Below are 18,065 nucleotides of genomic sequence, written 5' to 3'. Positions count from 1 at the left end.
GTCACAATATAACAGTTCGGCGCCAGACCCGGTCGTGAGTGTCACGGTGTTGAACCTATTACATTTCAAGTCAAGTTTGAAGTCACTATAGGCATTCTCAGGAACATACACATATACAGTAGCATAGGCTTAGACTGGAGACCACCACCCTCGAGAACGGTGCCTCAATCAATTTTCAAGGACTGATGAAGACTTTGAGCTTTCTTCGCCTGTTTTCACCAGTTTGGAAAAAAAAAGTCCCGCGGAAGTCGTTTATTGACGGAATTAAAATGTTTGATCAGAGCTCTCGAGGTCTTCTTCGACGAAATACCAAAAATTTCAGCTTCAACCTGCTTCAACGTTGGACTTCGTTCAACTACGAGTCTGACTGCTGGATCGAAAGTTGAATCGCGAGCATGTGACTAATCGCGCTAACGCGAGATCGTGTTGTTCCATATTTGTTCTGCACGTGCAGTTTGGGATAACATTTGAATTGTTTTCGCCATCCTCGGCTTCCACAGCGACTCTCACCTCTTCACTTTTCTCTTCATATCATTGCTTTTCCTCAGCGAGGAAGCCAGTGACCTTTGATGTCCACTATTGTACCTGTGAGCCAATCCATCTCATGAGGTCGACTTCATTTTTGATTAGCGCAAACAGACACGTCGTGCGCTGCGAAACACACGCACGGCAACAGCAAAAGATGCTGAAAATGCCAACGCACGTCCTTCACGAATAAACACCCGCGCGAAACCCCCATCCTCTTCCGCCAACAATAGTGGTGCTACATATAGCATCGTCAATCGTGCTACCGGTGCAACTGCGGCTTCCAGAGCCAAGATCAGCGTTAATGGCGATCCAAAAAGCGACCATCCTGTTTCAAAACGAAAGCGAGAGGCTCTCGGCGAGGTCACATCCTTGGTCGCGAACAATAAACCTGGTGGCAAGGGTAAAAACAAGGAGATCGCTCAGAAGTTTGACGGTGTGGTCATCAACAAGTCCAAGACCGTTCGGCAACCCCTTCGGACAGTCGCTAGTACCAGGCAGTCGACGACTAGTACCCTTGTCGACAACAACGAGCCTTTAGGTGAAATCGCCGAATCTCAAGAGATTGACGACACCGCCATGATCGTTGATCCACCGCCTCGCAAAGTTTTGCCTGCCCTCACCATTCCGAAATCTCTTGCCAACCTGCGCGACATACCTCACACTCGTACATCCGCTCGTCGATCTGCTCATCAGGCCGCCGACGATGATCTCGAAGCCGAGCGTGTCTTCAAGAAGGCGAGAACATCTTCAGATGCCCCAGAGGATGCTGTTGAAGAGCAATGGGCTGATCAGCATGAACTTGATGCCTTAGAGGAGGAGGTTGAAGCGGACCCAAATGGCCCGGATTGGGATGACCTTGATCAAGACGATGGAGATGACCCGGTCATGGTTAGCGAATACGTTGTGGAAATTTTCGAATACTTCAAGAAGATAGAGGTTTGTGGCCTGTGATTACTTCCGTCTGTTACCCACGCTAATCTTTCTATAGGTACAAACTATGCCTAATCCTAACTATATGGCGAATCAAAAAGATCTCGGATGGACCATGCGTGGTATTCTTTTCGATTGGCTCATTGAGTTACAAGAGCGTTTCCGCTTACTTCCCGAAACGCTTTTCCTTTGCATGAACATTGTCGACCGTTTCCTTTCGGCCCGTGTCGTCTCTCTCGCTAGACTCCAACTTGTAGGTGTGACGTCAATGTTCATTGCTGCCAAAGTGGAGGAAATTGTCTGTCCTTCTGCGGAGGAATTCCTCGCTCAAACCGAAGCTTCCTACTCTGTCGCAGATGTTTTCGGGGCTGAGCGATACGTATTGAAAACCTTGAACTGGAACCTCAATTACGCGAATCCCGTGCATTTTCTTCGACGTGTCAGTAAAGCAGACGACTACAATGTGAAGGCCAGGACGATTGCAAAATACCTTCTCGAGATTGCTTGTTTGGAATGGAGGCTTATTGCTGCACCACCCAGTCTGCTCGCTGCCGCTGCGATGTGGCTTGCGCGTATTAGTCTTGGTAGCGAAATTTGGGTACGTCGTCTGCCCGATCCTCCATTTCAACTTACCTAAGTTCATATTTTAGACCCCGAACTTGGCCCATTATTCTACCTATTCTGAGAGTGTGTTGATACCAACAGCGAATTTGATGTTGAACTATATCCTGAAGCCTATCAAACACGAGTCTTTCTACCGCAAGTATGCCCGCCGGAAGTACATGAAGGTATGTTGCCAATTAGGTTGGTCTACGTAGAAAGCTTTAGTTTGACATTACCCGTTCTCAAACTCTAGGTTAGCGTATTCATGAGGCGCTGGGCGATGAACAGGTGGCAGGAGGGGATCCCGGTCGATCTGAAAGCAGAGCTGCCTGCCCTTAAAGCGGACTGTCAGGCGCATCGGGCGCAGAATGGGTTCGTCGAAGATGGGGAAGACGATGAATTATTGGTGGCGGAACAAGTTTTAGGCCTAAGGACCAAGTAAAACGGACTGTGCACAGACGATACTTTTCTTTCAGCATGTCAATCACCTATCGTCGTTTCATAATGTTCAACTTACGTTCTGGAGTCCAATCCTCATTTGTTCCATCTTACTTTCGTCACCGTTACCATATTGCATCGACATCGCATTGCATCTATGTTCTACCATCCCACGCATCTTTTCATACCCCCGCAACCTCTTTATTTTCCCGGGGACTGTACTTTTCAACGATTCGACTCACATTCATAGTATGATTATTGTTTTCGTCCATGGCTTATTCGTGTTTGGAATTCCAACATCCTATCGCTATACTTTCCCCGTCCCTATCCCCCAAATCCCTTCGTCGTCTTCTTTGTTTGCCCGCATACCCACGATCCTCCCAAATTCACGAGCACTTTCGACGTTGCTCTTATTGTAAGTATGTTTCGCTTTGTTTTTTTTACTTATGCGCATATCGCTTGTTTTCGGGCTTGTATCCTCCATACCTAGGATGGTTCCTTCAAAATGTATACCATGTCCTCTTAGATGATACAATAATATTCACTTTTTAGACTGTGACAATTTGTCTTTAGCAATACATGGTGAAGTACTTTCTTTAGACAGAAAGATGCCAAGCATCTACCTGAAGATTCAATGGGTGAAGCTCTCCCAATTTATTCTCCAGTGAGTGGAGCCATTCACCTTGCCAGATGATCATCAGGGATCAATCCTGTTGATTTTTCAATCTTATTCTTAATCCATTGTATCATGGTCATATAGAGTCATGTGGGCTGTACCAATGTTGATTTTCTACAATCATTGTCCTCTGCTGTTGCTTTCCGCAATCTTGCAGAAGTCATTGTATTCTCTACATTCTTCTCATAAAAATTTCCTAGTAAGTAGTAGCACCTGTCACCTACATTATTAACTGTCTTTTCTGTGGGCATTTCAACTTTGCTTACAGAAATTGCTTCCTCAATATATTTAGACATTACAAGGCTGTAATTTATGGAAGACATGTGATTGCAGGCCACTGCGCTACTGTTGACATGCCTAAATTTTGGCTAGACATCTTTGTTATTGGACATTACACTGGCAGGAGTTTGGAAGAACTTACTCAAGTGACCATGAGCCGAGGATTGACTCAAAATGACATTCTAGAACTCAACAATTGTCAAATAAACCTTCTAGAACAAGATCATGCATTAATTTAAAAGTCTAATAGACCAATCAGGTTGCATGGTTGAGGAAAATGACTAGAAAGATGATCAAAGTACTGCAAGGCTCCAAAGACATATCAAATGTGTGCCAAAGAGTTATGACACAGAAAACATTAAAGAATACAATTAAATGAATACTATGAACAACTCCCTTGATAAAGTATAGACACAATGAGTGTCTATTAAAAGCAAGAAATAATTAGATTAATCTAGATAAATCAGATTGATAGAATTAGAACTGAGGAGAGCTGATTTGCTTCTATATGAGAGGACAAACAATTGAAGGACATGTTGAACATCCATAACAGATGAACACCATTTGAGTCATTCTCTAAACAATTAAAATTAAACAAATACCAAAGTACATATCTATGTTTGGAGGTATACTAGAATCTTGGAACCAATATAGGATCAAATAAGACCAAATAGATTCAAATTAAATGGATTGTAACTTATTAAAGTAGTTTCCTTGTAACTCCAAATATTTAATCTATTAAATTAATTGTGTTGTGCTGTTTTATGTCTTGTGTGTGTAAATAGTGATTAGATGTATCTGGGAATGGAAATGATTTTGGGATGACATTGCAGTGCTAATTTGTAAAAAAGAAAGACACACTTCCACCAGACTTCAGTGAAGCCTCTTTGCTAGCAGCCATTTGGGCCTGGTAACGAGCTTGCCTCATTTTTGTGTGAAAGAGAAAGGAAGAAATCTAATGGGCACTCCAACCAACCAATCTAATACACAATATGTGAGTTCACTGCTATCAAATTTATTTAATAGCAAGGGGTAGCCTTGTCAAAGGTTCCACAAAGCTTTTGAAAGCTAAGGAACAGCTTCAATTAATCAATCTGATCATTTCAAGGATTTGCTATATTCCTTTGATTAAGAGATTCAGCACTATTTGTACTTGGTGGTATTGATATGGGTATATCAAGAATTGGAGGTTTAAATCAAAGTAAATTAAAACTGAAACACACAGACCCCCACGGAAGGCTAGAACTATGTGCTGGCACAACTACATAGCATGATTTGCCCTTAAAACCAATGACTGATCCTAAGTTCAAAGAATATCCAACAACTGGATATAACTTCACACAGTCACAAGGAGCAAAACACGACATTTCTATACTCGCAAGTGCTGGGCCTGAATGGCTGCTAGTGAAGAGGCTTCAGTTTGGTGGGAGTGTGTCTTTCCTTTTTATGGATTAGCACTGCAACGTCATTCCAAAATCACTTGTATTCCCAGATCCATATGATCACTATTTATACGTACAGGATATAACAATTAATTTAATAGAACAAATGTTCAGAGCCACAAGGAAACTACTATAATAAGTTATAAGACATTCAATTTGAATCTAATCATTCTTATTTGATCCAAATTGGTTCCAAGATTCTAGTATACCTCTAAATATAGGTAGGTACTTTAGTATTTATTTAATTTTCATTGTTCAGATGACTTGAATAGTGTTCATTTGTCATGGATGCTCAACACTTCTTTCAATTGTTTGTCATCTCATCCAGAGGCAAATTATCTCTTCTCAGCTCTAATCCTATCAATCTGATTCATCTGGATTAAACTAATTGCTTCTCTCTTTCAACAGACACCCATTGTGCCTATACTCTATCAAGGGAGTTACGCATAGTATTCATTTAATTGCATTCTTCGATATTTTCTACGTCAGGACTCTTTGACATTCATTTGATATGTCTTCGGAGCCTCGCAGTACTTCAATCGTTCTTCTAGTCATTTTCCTCAACCATGCAACCTGATTGGTCTATTAGACTAAATTGCAGTCTTTTAGATTAATGCATGATCTCATTCTAGAAAGAGTATTTGATAATTCCTAAGTTCTAGAAAGTCATTTCGAGTCAATCCTTGGCTCATGGTCACTTGAGTAAGTTCTTCCAAACTCCTGCAAGTGTAAGGTCCAATAAAAATCACCTTGGTATGTCATACGTGAATGGTCATCCTTCAGATGTAGTCTGAGTCTGGTATAATCCTGCTTGACAAGCAGGTAGACTGTTATCCGAAGGTAGTATCGGGGATGGGTAAACTAACCAACTTGTGGTAGTATGGGTATATGGTCCCTTCAACTTATTAGACTGATTCAGTATTGACTTTGACTGTCAATCTGGGTCTCAATTACAGTCCTCTCAATATGAATCTGTCATGCCCTGACCATAACCAGACCAGCCCCAGCATCAGCCCATATGTTCTCACATTCCCGACTCTCCTTGCACCTCCCCAGGACATCCCTGAGGCAGTACGCACCTCCCCAAGACAGTACCACCACCCCCTGAAAACGTCCGGACAACCATTCCGACACGCGTATGAAGCCCTCCGACACCAGCCCCATTAAGTACCAATCTCGATCGCCTGTCTCTCTCGATTATCTGCCTCGTGCTCCCTAGGTTCTGATGTTCCCTTGTTCACTTCCCGTACCTATTTAAGTAGCTCTGCAACGTCCCCAAGCGCTAGCTTGGTATATTTTGAACACACACCCTTTTGCATAGGTCCAGTCCCTGTCCCTTTGTACCTGCTAACCATACGGATTTCTCTTTACTCTCTGTTTCTCTACCTCTGTTTCTCTCTACTTCTGTCTACTGTCTCTCTGATCGTCTATACGATCGAATATACACTTTCACTTCAAGTCTAAGCCTTCCGAGTGAGTCTCCGAGCTCCCCAACGCCTACCCGCTTTGGTGAGCTACCCTTCCCCAAACCTCCCAGAGCTCCCTAGCTACTTCGTAAGCTTCGGGACCTCGATCTAGGTAACGTCGAAGCTACCCCTCACGTCGAACTACGTATTGCTTCTCCGTTACCACCTCCCACACTCGAGGACGTCCATCCTCAAGCCCCGCCCCCAGGGACCTACCCTCCCTGGCATATCCCTTCTCGGGAGCTTACACTCTCGAGACCCAGTTGCATATACGACCTACTCGATCCTATATTGACGTTCTAGCGAGTACAACTCCTACTACGCAATACCGTACGGTCCCGCACCCTTCCTTAACCTCCCTACGCCTTAGGGACCTCCCTGGACCTCCTAGGAACCCCCTCAAGGGTCATCATTTCGTCGTTCCAGGCACTACTAGGTCATTCCCGTCCTCGGTCGCGGTTCTCGTAGCTCCCTTCGAGCTCCAGCCTGCTCCTAGCACGCTACAACATAAAACTTCATATACCAAACCTACCCTAAGACCTATTTTGACCCAGGTCTTACAGAATCTATGCATGAAAATGTCACAATTCACAGCATAGACGTCTAGCCAAAATTTAGGCGTGTCAATAATGGGGCAGAGTGACTAGGCAAACTGGTTCCAAGATAATGACAGAGTTATATTGAGTATTGTAATGATAGTAATAGTAAGCATACTGTAAGACCTGGGTCAGAATAGGTCTTAGGGTAGGTTTTGGTATAAGGGATTTATGTTGTAGCGTGCTAGGAGCAAGCTGGAGCTCGAAGGGAGCTATGGTAACCGCGACCGAGGAGAGGAATGACCTATGAGTAGTTCAGATTGAAAGGATTGACCTTTGAAGAGGTTCCCAGGAGGTCCTCGGAGGTCCCTAGGACATTAACAGGGCTAGAGGTTGCTGGGAGCTAGGGAACATCAGACGGCTACGTAGTTCGAGTTGTAGTAAATAGGATTGACAGTGCAGGATTGTGATAGATTGTAGAGGTAGGGAGTTCCGGATGTAAGAGCTCCCGATAACGAGCTTGCCTCGTTTTTGTGTGAAAGAGAAAGGAAGGAATCTAATGGGCACTCCAACCAACCAATCTAATACACAATATGCAAGTTCACTGCTATCAAATTTATTTAATAGCAAGGGGTAGCATTGGCAAAGGTTCTGCAAAGCTTTGAGAGCTAAGTAAGAAGCTTCGATCAATCAATTTGAATCGTTCTAAGGATTCGATATATTCCTTTGATTAAGGTAGGTTCAGCACGATTTGTGCTTTGATTGTATTGATATGGGTATATCAAGAATTGGGGTTTTTGAATCAAAGTAAATTAAAACCGAAACACACAGACCCCTACAGAGGGCTAGAACTATGTGCTGGCACAACCACACAGCGTGATTTGCCCTTAAGACCAATGACTGATCCTAAGTTCGAAGAATACCCAACAACTGGATATACTTCTCGCAGTCACAAGGAGCAGAACACAATGTTCCTATACTCACAAGTGCCGGGCCCAAATGGCTGCTAGCGAGGAGGTTTCAGTCTGGCGGGAGTGTGTCTTTCCTTTTTACGGATTAGCACTGCAACGTCGTCCCAAAATCACTTGTATTCCAGATACATCGGATCGCTATTTATACATACAGAATATAGAATTGCACAGTACAATTAATTTAATACAATAAATGTTCGGAACCGCAAGGAAACTTCTACAATCAGTCAGATACCATTTAATTTGAATCTACAGGTCCTTATTTGGTCCATATTGGTTCCAAGATTCTAGTATACCTCCAAACATAGGTAGGTACTTCAATATTCATTTAATTTAATTGTTTTTAGAGAATGACTCGAATAGTGTTCAACTGTCATCGCTGTTCAACACTTACTTCGATTGTTTGTCACCTTGTCCGGAGGCAAATCAGCTCTCCTCAATTCTAATCCTATCAATCTGATTCATCTGGATTAAACTAATTGCTTCTCTCTTTCAATAGACACCCATTGTGCCTATACTCTATCAAGGGAGTTACGCATAGTATTCATTTAATTGCATTCTTCAATATTTTCTACGTCAGGACTCTTTGACATTCATTTGATATGTCTTCGGAGCCTCGCAGTACTTCGATCGTTCTTCTAGTCATTTTCCTCAACCATGCAACTTGATTGGTCTATTAGACTAAATCGCAGTCTTTTAGATTAATGCATGATCTCATTTTAGAAAGAGTATTTGATAATTCCTAAGTTCTAGAAAGTCATTTTGAGTCAATCCTCAGCTCATGGTCACTTGAGTAAGTTCTTCCAAACTCCTGCCAGTGTAAGGTCCAATAAGAATACCCTTGGTATGTCATACATGAATGGTCATCCTTCGGATGTAGTCTGAGTCTGGTATAATCCTGCTTGACAAACAGGTAGACTGTTATCCGAAGGTAGTATCGGGGATGGGTAAACTAACCAACTTGTGGTAGTATGGGTATATGGTCCCTTCAGCTTATTAGACTGATTCAGTATTGACTTTGACTGTCAATCTGGGTCTCAATTACAGTCCTCTCAATAAAAATCTATACGTGAAAATGTCACAATTCACAGCATAGACGTCTAGCCAAAATTTAGGCGTGTCATCCCCCCCAAACTAAAGAATTTGACCATCCTCGGTCATTCGTAGTTTTGTATAGGGAAAGGATACCCAATCTGTTATTAGATTGATTCGACAAGACTATATCTCCTTTTAATGTAAATCACTGGGTTTGGATCTCTACTTCTCCGTGCTCTCCAATCAATTTGGATGCCCTCAAATGGGTTTCTAGCGCTCATCTTATCAATTTATTCACACGCCTGCTACGAATCGTAGCAGTTTAGCGCTCAATTTGAATTGAATACTTTTTTGGTATTCCTATCACATTTCGAAATTTTAATTCACAATCTTCTTATCATCTAGTCACAGAACGAGCTTCCATTTCACAGAGAGCTGCTCTAACGTACACGCTGATTCAGTGTGTACATTTATTTGGTTCGGGGCACGGGGTTCAACAATTTTTCTCATTGAAGTCCGTTTTCTCCCTTTATTTCTTTCATCTCGTTCGTAAAAATGGCTTCAACCTCGAGTCAAACTTGAGCTTCAGCCTCTTCCACGCATTTACCAACCTCTTTATTAGAGGTTCAGGTTCTACTGGCGGGTCTTCAATCCAAATCGACCCTTCCTTTGTTTTTCGAAAGTGCTGTTTTTCAACATCTTCAGCAGGGCAATTATTCCCCTCCAGCAATTGATTCCACAAACTCTTCCGATTACAATGGTCCTAGTTCTCTTCCTGCTTTCTCGTATCCTCGTTCTTTGGTCCCTTTTTGTTTTCCTCCTGAGAGTTTACTTCCATTGTCTGTGGCTTCTGGCCTGGACTTGTTTTGTTCTGCCCAAATGGCAGTTCGAACGTTGCAAGTTTTAACGGACGATTCGCCTCCAACAGAGTCGTCGGAAGTTTACGATGTATTCGAAGAGGCTGCTCCGTTTTTGGTGCGTAAACAATTTACCTCACCATATTATTTATACCTAATGGATTTTAATAGGTTTATATCCGTGACTTCTGGATTGGTCGGACCAATTGTCCTTTATTCACAGAGCATGTCCTCTTGACTGCTACATTTTTATCTCAAAGCCTTCCCGCGTTTCTTCGCGATAATTTAGAACAACAATGGGGCATTCCCCCTGATCATCGATCTCAGGCTTTGGTAAGTGTACCCTTCTATCCTTATTATTTTTTTCTTTTAATTCAATCTTTACAGGATCCCTCGAAATTCGAACAATTCCCAGCGATTCCCATTCCGTTTTGTTTACGCTTTCACGAGGGGAGCGCCATGATGCATTTGGTGCCCTCCAAGGATCTGGATGTTTTTGCCTCGTTACGCGGTAAGGATTCACCGGCGGTCGCATCGAAAATTAGTACTCCTTCACCACCTTTGGAGATCAAACCTTCGACCTCTATTTCCAAGGCACCTGTAGCTCCCCCTCAATTAATTAGAAGGAATCGGGAGTTAGAGAGCCTCAAGGCTGATGCTTCCACGTTCTGTGAGTATCAATTTAGATCATTGATTTATTATCTTTATTCATTTAATTCGGTTGTAGTTTCTTCCCCTCGTTCCACTCATTCAAGAGACTCGGATAATGAGCTCTTAAGTGGATTTCCTTCTGGGGACACAGCTCCTCGAGCCTCCTCGTCGACCAAAGTTTCTGTAGGCAGGAAGGAGCCGAAATCTTCAACTACTGTCAAGGTAGTTGAAGGTTCCAAAGCCTCCGACCCTCCCACTTCTGCTTTGGTCTATAAGAGAGTTCGACTTCCCCCTTGTTCGAGGAAAATCGCTCCGGCCGCTTCTAAAGGAAAAGCGCGGCAAGTCATTGTTACTGAGGAAGATTCAACTTCCAATGAAGTTGAATCTGAAGATGAGGATGAGGAGGAGGACACTGCGCCCCCTCCAAAACGCCTAAAAATGACATCTTCCATTTCCGGTAAGATCTTCTCATCGTTTTTCGTTTTTATTTTCGTTAATTCGATTTCATTGCAGCTTCATTGCCTCGTTGTTTGATTAAACAGGTGTCCGTCCCCAAATGAGTCACAAAGGCTGCTGTAAAGTCCGCTCCTGTGCGTTCCCCTGATAGTACCTTCCAACCGGTACTCTTGGCGGATGCTCAAGGTCGCCTACGACTTCCAGAGCAGTCTACTGGTGCCTTCACACCTTTTCCAAAGTTTGCACATGCCAGGGTAGGTCATAGTGATTTAATTTAAATTAATTAATACTAATTCTATTGATTTTAATAGAATAGCGCTGCCTTGACTCGCGAGAATCCCCTCCTCGCCATCAATCCTGACTTTGTCAAGCTGGGCTCCATTTTGGAGACCCAAAATGCTCGTTTTACGATGCAGGACCTGATGCAGGTTAATCGGGTGATTGGCAATGTAAGTTATTTCTAATATCTTATTTTAATTTAATTGCTAATCATGCCTCAATTCATGTAGCCTTCCATTCCCAGTCAGGCTTGCGTTTCGGCGCTCGCTCGAGGGGATTTGGAAGCAAATTCGGCTCCTCTTCCAGGATATAAGTGTCAAGCCTGCTCCTCACGGAGTTTAAAGTGCTTGGGATCCTTGGACGTGGAGCTGGCCATGGATGCGCTCAATGCGCTCCATAAAGCTTCGACTAGCAGTATGCATAGTAAGTTTTCTTCATTCTATTTGATTTGATTTATTTTAGATCTAGCCAACTCATTACAATGGGCCATGGACCTCAACGACCAAATGAAGCAGATCGGGTCCTTGTTCGATATGGCACAGGAGCTCTTTCTGCGGTCCATTTTGGACTTGCAGAATGCAGGAGAGGACCCCGTCGTTGTGTTGGAGGCACTCAAGGCCGCCGAGCCCAATTGTCGGGCAATAAATCTAAATGAGTGGACCCTTATAGCCACTCTATTCCGTTGGCCCAGTCCATTCAATTTGAGTGGGCTGGATTTCGATAATCGGACTCCGGGTGAATGGATCGAGCTGCTTCGCAGCATCCATTCTGGAGAGTCAACAGCGCGTGTCGACGACGAAGGGCACCTGGTCGAGTCCTCCCCTCCCCCTGATTCGGCTGCCGAGGTCTTCGAAGGCCTCAATGAAGTGGAGAAGGGATCGGCGGACGAGGGTACCAGCAGTCAGGTAGGGGGATCCATTCCAATGGAATTGGATCTCCCTTTGATTGAGAGTTTGGCCGAGCCAACTCTGTCTCCTGAAAAGGGAGCAGAGCAAGCGCAGACTCTTGAATCGTAGCTGGTTCCTTGGGCGTCGGGGCGTCGTTTCTTTTTTTTTTATTTTACTTTTTTAATTTTGTTTTTTATGCATTCACGGACAGACGGGTTTTATAACCCGATTATTTCATCATAGCTGACCACTCGCGGTCATGTCCTCTGGGTTTTTCAAACCCAATATCTCATTATGGACCTTTTCGGGACCACAGGTCAATCAAGACCATTTTGTTTTATTAGATTTATTAGTCTATTCCATATCTTGTATTTTTTCTGTTTTTCTTGTATTTCTTGTAGGTAGTTTTACCTATTATTTTTGTTGTGGATAGCTTATAGCTGTCCTGTATATACCAATTTACGAGCTCTTATGCTCATGTTTATATTAATTTGAATGAGTGAACTTAAGTCCTAGGACAAAGACTTTGTTTATCCCATTTAAATTGATTATGGATGCACCTGTTCATTTAATTTGAACAAATGAATACATCTATTCTTCACTCAATACACCTTTCGACGCGATTCTTGTTTTAATTTGAATGAGTAATTGTAAGTTATCGAGCCAGCTCTGAGCTCCTCCTATGAATAGGGGTTCAAAGTAAGACTCTATTCCGTATCCTGGCATGAATCTTCACGCGAGATCAGGTCCGCAAGATATTACAGTCTTCCTTGTCCTGAGTGCTCAAGCCGATCTCCGTTCGCCATTGATCATAACAACGTCGGGAGGTATTCTCAACTCCACTTTCAGGTTCTGAGCGCAGTTTCTTTACTCACTCCGCATATTTTGACCTTCTGTATGATCACTTTGATCAATTCTGGGTTACTGCATTCGTAATACCATTCAATCTAATTGCAAAATTATTAGTGTAATTGAAATTTTGTAAATTTTCAATCAAATCAATATCCTCCTCCCCCAAACTAAAGAATTCAACTGTCCTCAGTTGTCCTAATTTGGTCAGGAGCTTGATTTCACTGTTTCGGTATAAAAGCTCAGGCCAATTGACTTTCAATATGCCATTCGTTCCAAGTTGACTTGCATTAGTCGAACTCAGTCGAGCTCTCATTCCATACAAAGTTCCATCAACATCTATCATTGTTCATCCTAGCATGCCTATCTATCACAAGAAGGATCTTGACATTGCTCGAGTTGCCGAGCCCCACTTGGGGGTGCTTTGCAGCAGCTACTTGCTTCGTACAAAGGCAAGAAGACGAACAATCCCAACAAGGCAACAATTTCTGCCCTTCGTCGGTCTACCGAGTATCTTCATGATCTCTTGGTATGTATTCTTCATTCAATTTAAATCATTTATTATCAGGAAAAGCCTGTTACCCTTTGTAGTCATGTTAGACAGATCTCTAACTTGACTGCTCGTCAAAGCATTATTGATACTTTGTGTCTTGGTCACAAATTATTTCCTGACATCGTCAGTTATTCTCACTTCGAGCAACATCTTAAGTTCATGGCTTTTGCCAATGATGCTCGTGTATGTATCAATTTTATTTGTGACCATTTACATTAATAGTCTTTCAGAACACTTTCATTAGAAATCGTCTCCTCGATCGTGCTCGTTCTGTTCATTTGGATCACGAGGCATCTACTCGTTCCGATAATTCTTGTTTCGTGAAGAAGTCCAAGAAAAAAACAACAAGATTTGCTTCCTCTCGTGACGTCAAACGGGAACTTAGATCCGTTCGTTTCGACTCTGATGTTGAGGTAAATCTTCAGATCCAATCTCAATTAATTTGATTTATCAATTTCGTTCAGATGAACTCAGCCTCTGAGGACGAGTTGGTGTCTGGAAATGAACACAGTTTCAAACAGAAGCCTACTCTCTCCTTTATCAAGGTGAGTTCAAATGGTATCATGTTCTGTAACCACGACTCATTCTATGTCATAGAATCGTCGCAGCACTCCTTATCCCACCACTGGTTCCAACAAAGGATCCAATAAGGATGAAAAGTCTGCTGTGAACGATGGTTCTCCTCGTCTCAGCAAGGTTCATTGCCACGCTGACAGTCATGTTTCTTCTAACTGTATGTCGTGTCTCGCTGAAGATAAAGGTGATTCAATTTAATTCAAATCCGTTTCAAGCGGACGAAGCTTGCAGCATCTTGAAAAGTCGTCAAGATTCTGGCTCAGACTCTTCTGTTTCTGACGCAAGTTTCACTACTGCTCAGAGTATTCCCACCACTGGTTCTGAGGACACCATCGTCACTCCTACAGAGATTGCTGTTCCAGTCCTTAAGACCGTCGAACGAGCTACTACTCCATTCACTCGTGGTGTTACTCCTATGATGGAAGACAAAGGACACGTCTCTGCCTAGGTCTGCAATCCATCTAATCGATTTTCATTTAAACTGATACATCATCATTTAGATGCATTTGTTTAAAACCCATAAATATTATAAAAAACAGTTCTTCATGTTGATTCACTGTCTTTACATGGTTTCCTCTATTCGTATTCATTCATTCCATGCCTACTGTCTTTACGCCATCACAGCTGTATAGTAGATGCATCATCTTACCGTCGCCATTCATTTTATGATGTTCGTTTGTAACAGTATATCATCTAGAGTTTCAATTTAATTGTTGATCCTCTTCCTCACTGAGTTCTTCGTCAGAGTTGATATCTGAGAGTCTCAGATGCGGTATGGCATCGAATATGTAATCGTTTTCTGGTGTCATCCAATATTCATCTTCGTCTTTTACCATTAAATCTAATTGTTCAGCAGTTAAGTCGATAAGCTCGTGAATATTGTTTGGCAATTCAATTGGTTCATTTCGTGTAAAATGCGGCAATACTCTGAAGGCTCCGACCTTCTCTTTGAGTACTGTTCCATCCATTTCAGCAATAATATAAGAGCCACCCTTAGTTTGTCTGATTACGACCATAGGTCCTCTATATCTTGGATACATCTTTCTATCCAAACTCTTTTCAATTCCAGAATTCCTAACCTGGACTAATTGACCTGGTTTGAAATTCCAATCTTTAATTGTATGTCTATATTTTCGTTCGAATCTTCGTAACTCTGCAACTTTGTTTGCATCTACTCTATGTTGTACTTTCTCAATGAATGAGTTATGTTTCGACAGAGCTTGAGCACGATATCCAATTAATTCATCTCTAGTTAAGATTCTATTAGGTGGATTCACCAACCAAGTTGATTCTACAATATCAAAGGGAAGCAACGGTTCAGCTCCTGTTACCAGGAAATATGGAGAACAACCTAGACTACGTCTTGGTGTTACTCTATCCGCCCATAGTATCATTTTCAAAAAGTAGAACCACTTAAATACATCTCCACCAGTTGCTTTGATTAAAGCCTGGCATATGTCCAAATGCGCTCTTTCAATCTTGCTATTAGCTTGAGAGTTGTAGGTGGAAATTCTTATTCCTTTAATTCCATACTTCTCTTCTAACTAAGCTAGCATGTTTTTCATTTGACCTGCATTATCGGTCACCACTTCTTCAGGACATCCCCAATGACAAATTATATCGTCAAAGAACCATTCACCTAAAGTTCTAGCATTCTCATGTTTTACTGCTCGGGCCTCAGACCACGAAGACAGTGAATCCCTTCCATGGATGATGTATTTACATCCATTAGATGGAATCGACATTTGTCTATTTTGACACTCCTGACATGATCTCACATACCATTCCACGTCTTTATATATGTCAGGCCACCAGAATCATTTCTGCAAGAAATCATTCGTTGCAAAGACTCCTTTGTGTCCTAAACAATCATGTGCATATGCTTTTCTTTTTCCACCACCAATTGTGGTTGATCAGGTTGATCAGTATTCCTATGGTACAATCTTCCTTGGTCGTCCACTTGAAATTTCTTAATCAATCTAATAAATTTAATCCGTTCTTCTTTCGACACTTCACCCAGGACTTCATCTGTCGGGTTTGACAAGTACTTTCCAATTAAAGGAATTAATTCGTCCAATCTATTACCCTCAGAAGATCTATGTGCTTCTGGGTATGGATTGTTTTGTACAAATTCTTCATCGAATGTAGGGAATAAGTTCCTACTGAAAACTTCACATGTCGCGTTTTTGGATTCTAGCATGTGGTTCCTATGAATCTCGTAGCTGTGCTCCTCATCCAGAGCTTCTTGTACATCTAATTCAATATCATCAGCTTCTTGAGCTGTTTCGTATAAGTAACCACTTCTAGGGTCAATTTGATCTTTGAAGTCATCAAATTGATACGGCTCTTCCGTTTCCCCATCTCCCATAATAAAATTAATTGGTTCCCCACCATCCTCGTTGACGTAATCTTCTGGATTTACTTCTGGACGCTTTGTTTGCCATCCACCAGGTGTGATTCGTGATAATCCATCAGGACCATGGGTTGCACCTTTTACATGGATTAATGTAAAGTGATAGTTGCATACATGCGCAATCCAACAGTTTATGGTTGCATTAGGACCACAACTAGGATTGTTTAGCATGCCTTTAATATAACTTGCATCGGTTTCAACTGTTAAACGTCTACATCCATAGACACGATAATAACTAGCTTCCAATGCTAATTTCAAGCCATACAATTCTCTCTTAGATTGCGAGAATCATGCTTCGCATTCATTCAAAGTCATTGATCCAAAGTAATTGAAGAACTTCTTCTTCTCAGACGGATCAATTTGATAGATATACCATCCCACAGCTTTGTAAGAGGTATCCACCGCTAAGTAAACATCCCAATCAAAATTAATTGGTTTCAAAGCTGGACAGTCTCGGATTCCATCCCTTAATTCGTCCATGGCTTTGTCACATTTTTCATTCCATTCAAATGGAACATTACTCGTCAACTTAGTCAAAGGAGCTGCTTTCTTAGCAAAGTTTGCAATGAACATTCTCAATTGACTTGCAGTTTCTAAGAATGCTCGAACCTCGGTCTTATCATGACATGAAGGCCAATCTAGGACTACTTGAGCAATATGTTCTTCTGGCATACTGCCTTCATAGGTACATCTATGTCCTACGACAATTGTTTCTTCACGACAAAGAAATGCTTTGGTTCCACTGAAGGTTCCTCCTGCGTATTTCATTCGCTGTATTACTCTATTCATGTTTTGGAAATGTTCCCAAACAAATTGTCTAATTCCAGGATTCTCTGGAATAGTTTTGTAACCTCCTTCTGGTAATTCATATCGAGTTGATGGTCCTTTTACAGGTACATCATCAATGTAAGGAATTGTTACGTGTGGTATTTCATCTCGTAGAATATATGTCACATCATCATGAAATATAGGCACTGAATTCGTCCACCCCATAGGTAGTTTTACTAACCTATGTGGTCCATACGGCGTTTGAAACGTTGTCATGTCTCTAGACAATTGATCTAATTCTCGTTCATCATATCCAACATATAAATCTAAGGTTCCTCCACAAGATCTTCCACTGAAGGATCTTGCTAGATCTGCAGTTGCAGGAGGTACGCCTGAGTGTTGGATGGTAACCTTATTCAAAGGTTCCAAACTATGTACTAATCGTAGACTCTTGCCATCTTTCTTAATGACACAGAACCATTTCGAACGATAACTAGCATTCGATGGTTCGTATATTCCTGAGTCAATTTTACTTTTAATTATTTTGCACACATCCTCGAAGATACCTGGCGGAATTGGTATATTCCTTTCAACCCACGGTTCATGTGGAATTACAGGTACTTTCACAGGTAGAAAGAATTCATTTTTAAAGGTCCCAGCTTCACTTGGTTCCCAAGCAAAATCTGCTTACTGTTTACACATCATTTCATGCATAAGATTTCTCTCTTGTTTCCACAAAAATCCTTCAGGATGATTCTTATCTATTATTTCTTTCCTTTCTTCCGTATATCTTCCCGTAGGAACAAACGGTTTAGGATGTTTTGACAATTCAGGTAGTTCCAACAACGGATCACCATGAATGTGTCTTTCAA

The 18,065-nt window shown here is 41.9% G+C and overlaps 1 protein-coding gene across 1 annotated transcript; it reads left to right on the top strand.

Annotated features, from left to right (window-relative positions):
- The first annotated feature begins 478 nt into the window (after nt 1-478).
- On the top strand, nt 479-2,636 carry C8R40DRAFT_742593 (cyclin-like protein). Its single transcript, XM_046236072.1, has 5 exons — nt 479-587; nt 640-1,464; nt 1,517-2,056; nt 2,109-2,246; nt 2,315-2,636. The coding sequence occupies exons 1-5, from the start codon at nt 570-572 to the stop codon at nt 2,501-2,503; spliced, it is 1,710 nt and encodes a 569-aa protein (XP_046080494.1). The 5' UTR covers nt 479-569; the 3' UTR covers nt 2,504-2,636.
- Nucleotides 2,637-18,065: the final 15,429 nt, after the last annotated feature.

This window comes from Lentinula edodes, assembly GCF_021015755.1.
Source record: "Lentinula edodes strain Le(Bin) 0899 ss11 chromosome Unknown C8R40scaffold_55, whole genome shotgun sequence".
In the NCBI taxonomy this organism is placed as follows: Eukaryota; Fungi; Basidiomycota; class Agaricomycetes; order Agaricales; family Omphalotaceae; genus Lentinula; species Lentinula edodes.
This window is presented reverse-complemented; position numbering and strand designations above follow the sequence as displayed.

Excerpts from the sequence above, each read along its gene's own strand:
- C8R40DRAFT_742593 (XM_046236072.1), top strand. Across the intron at positions 1,465-1,516 it reads AATACTTCAAGAAGATAGAG|GTACAAACTATGCCTAATCC; the intron begins GTTTGTGGCCTG and ends ATCTTTCTATAG. Across the intron at positions 2,057-2,108 it reads GTCTTGGTAGCGAAATTTGG|ACCCCGAACTTGGCCCATTA; the intron begins GTACGTCGTCTG and ends TTCATATTTTAG.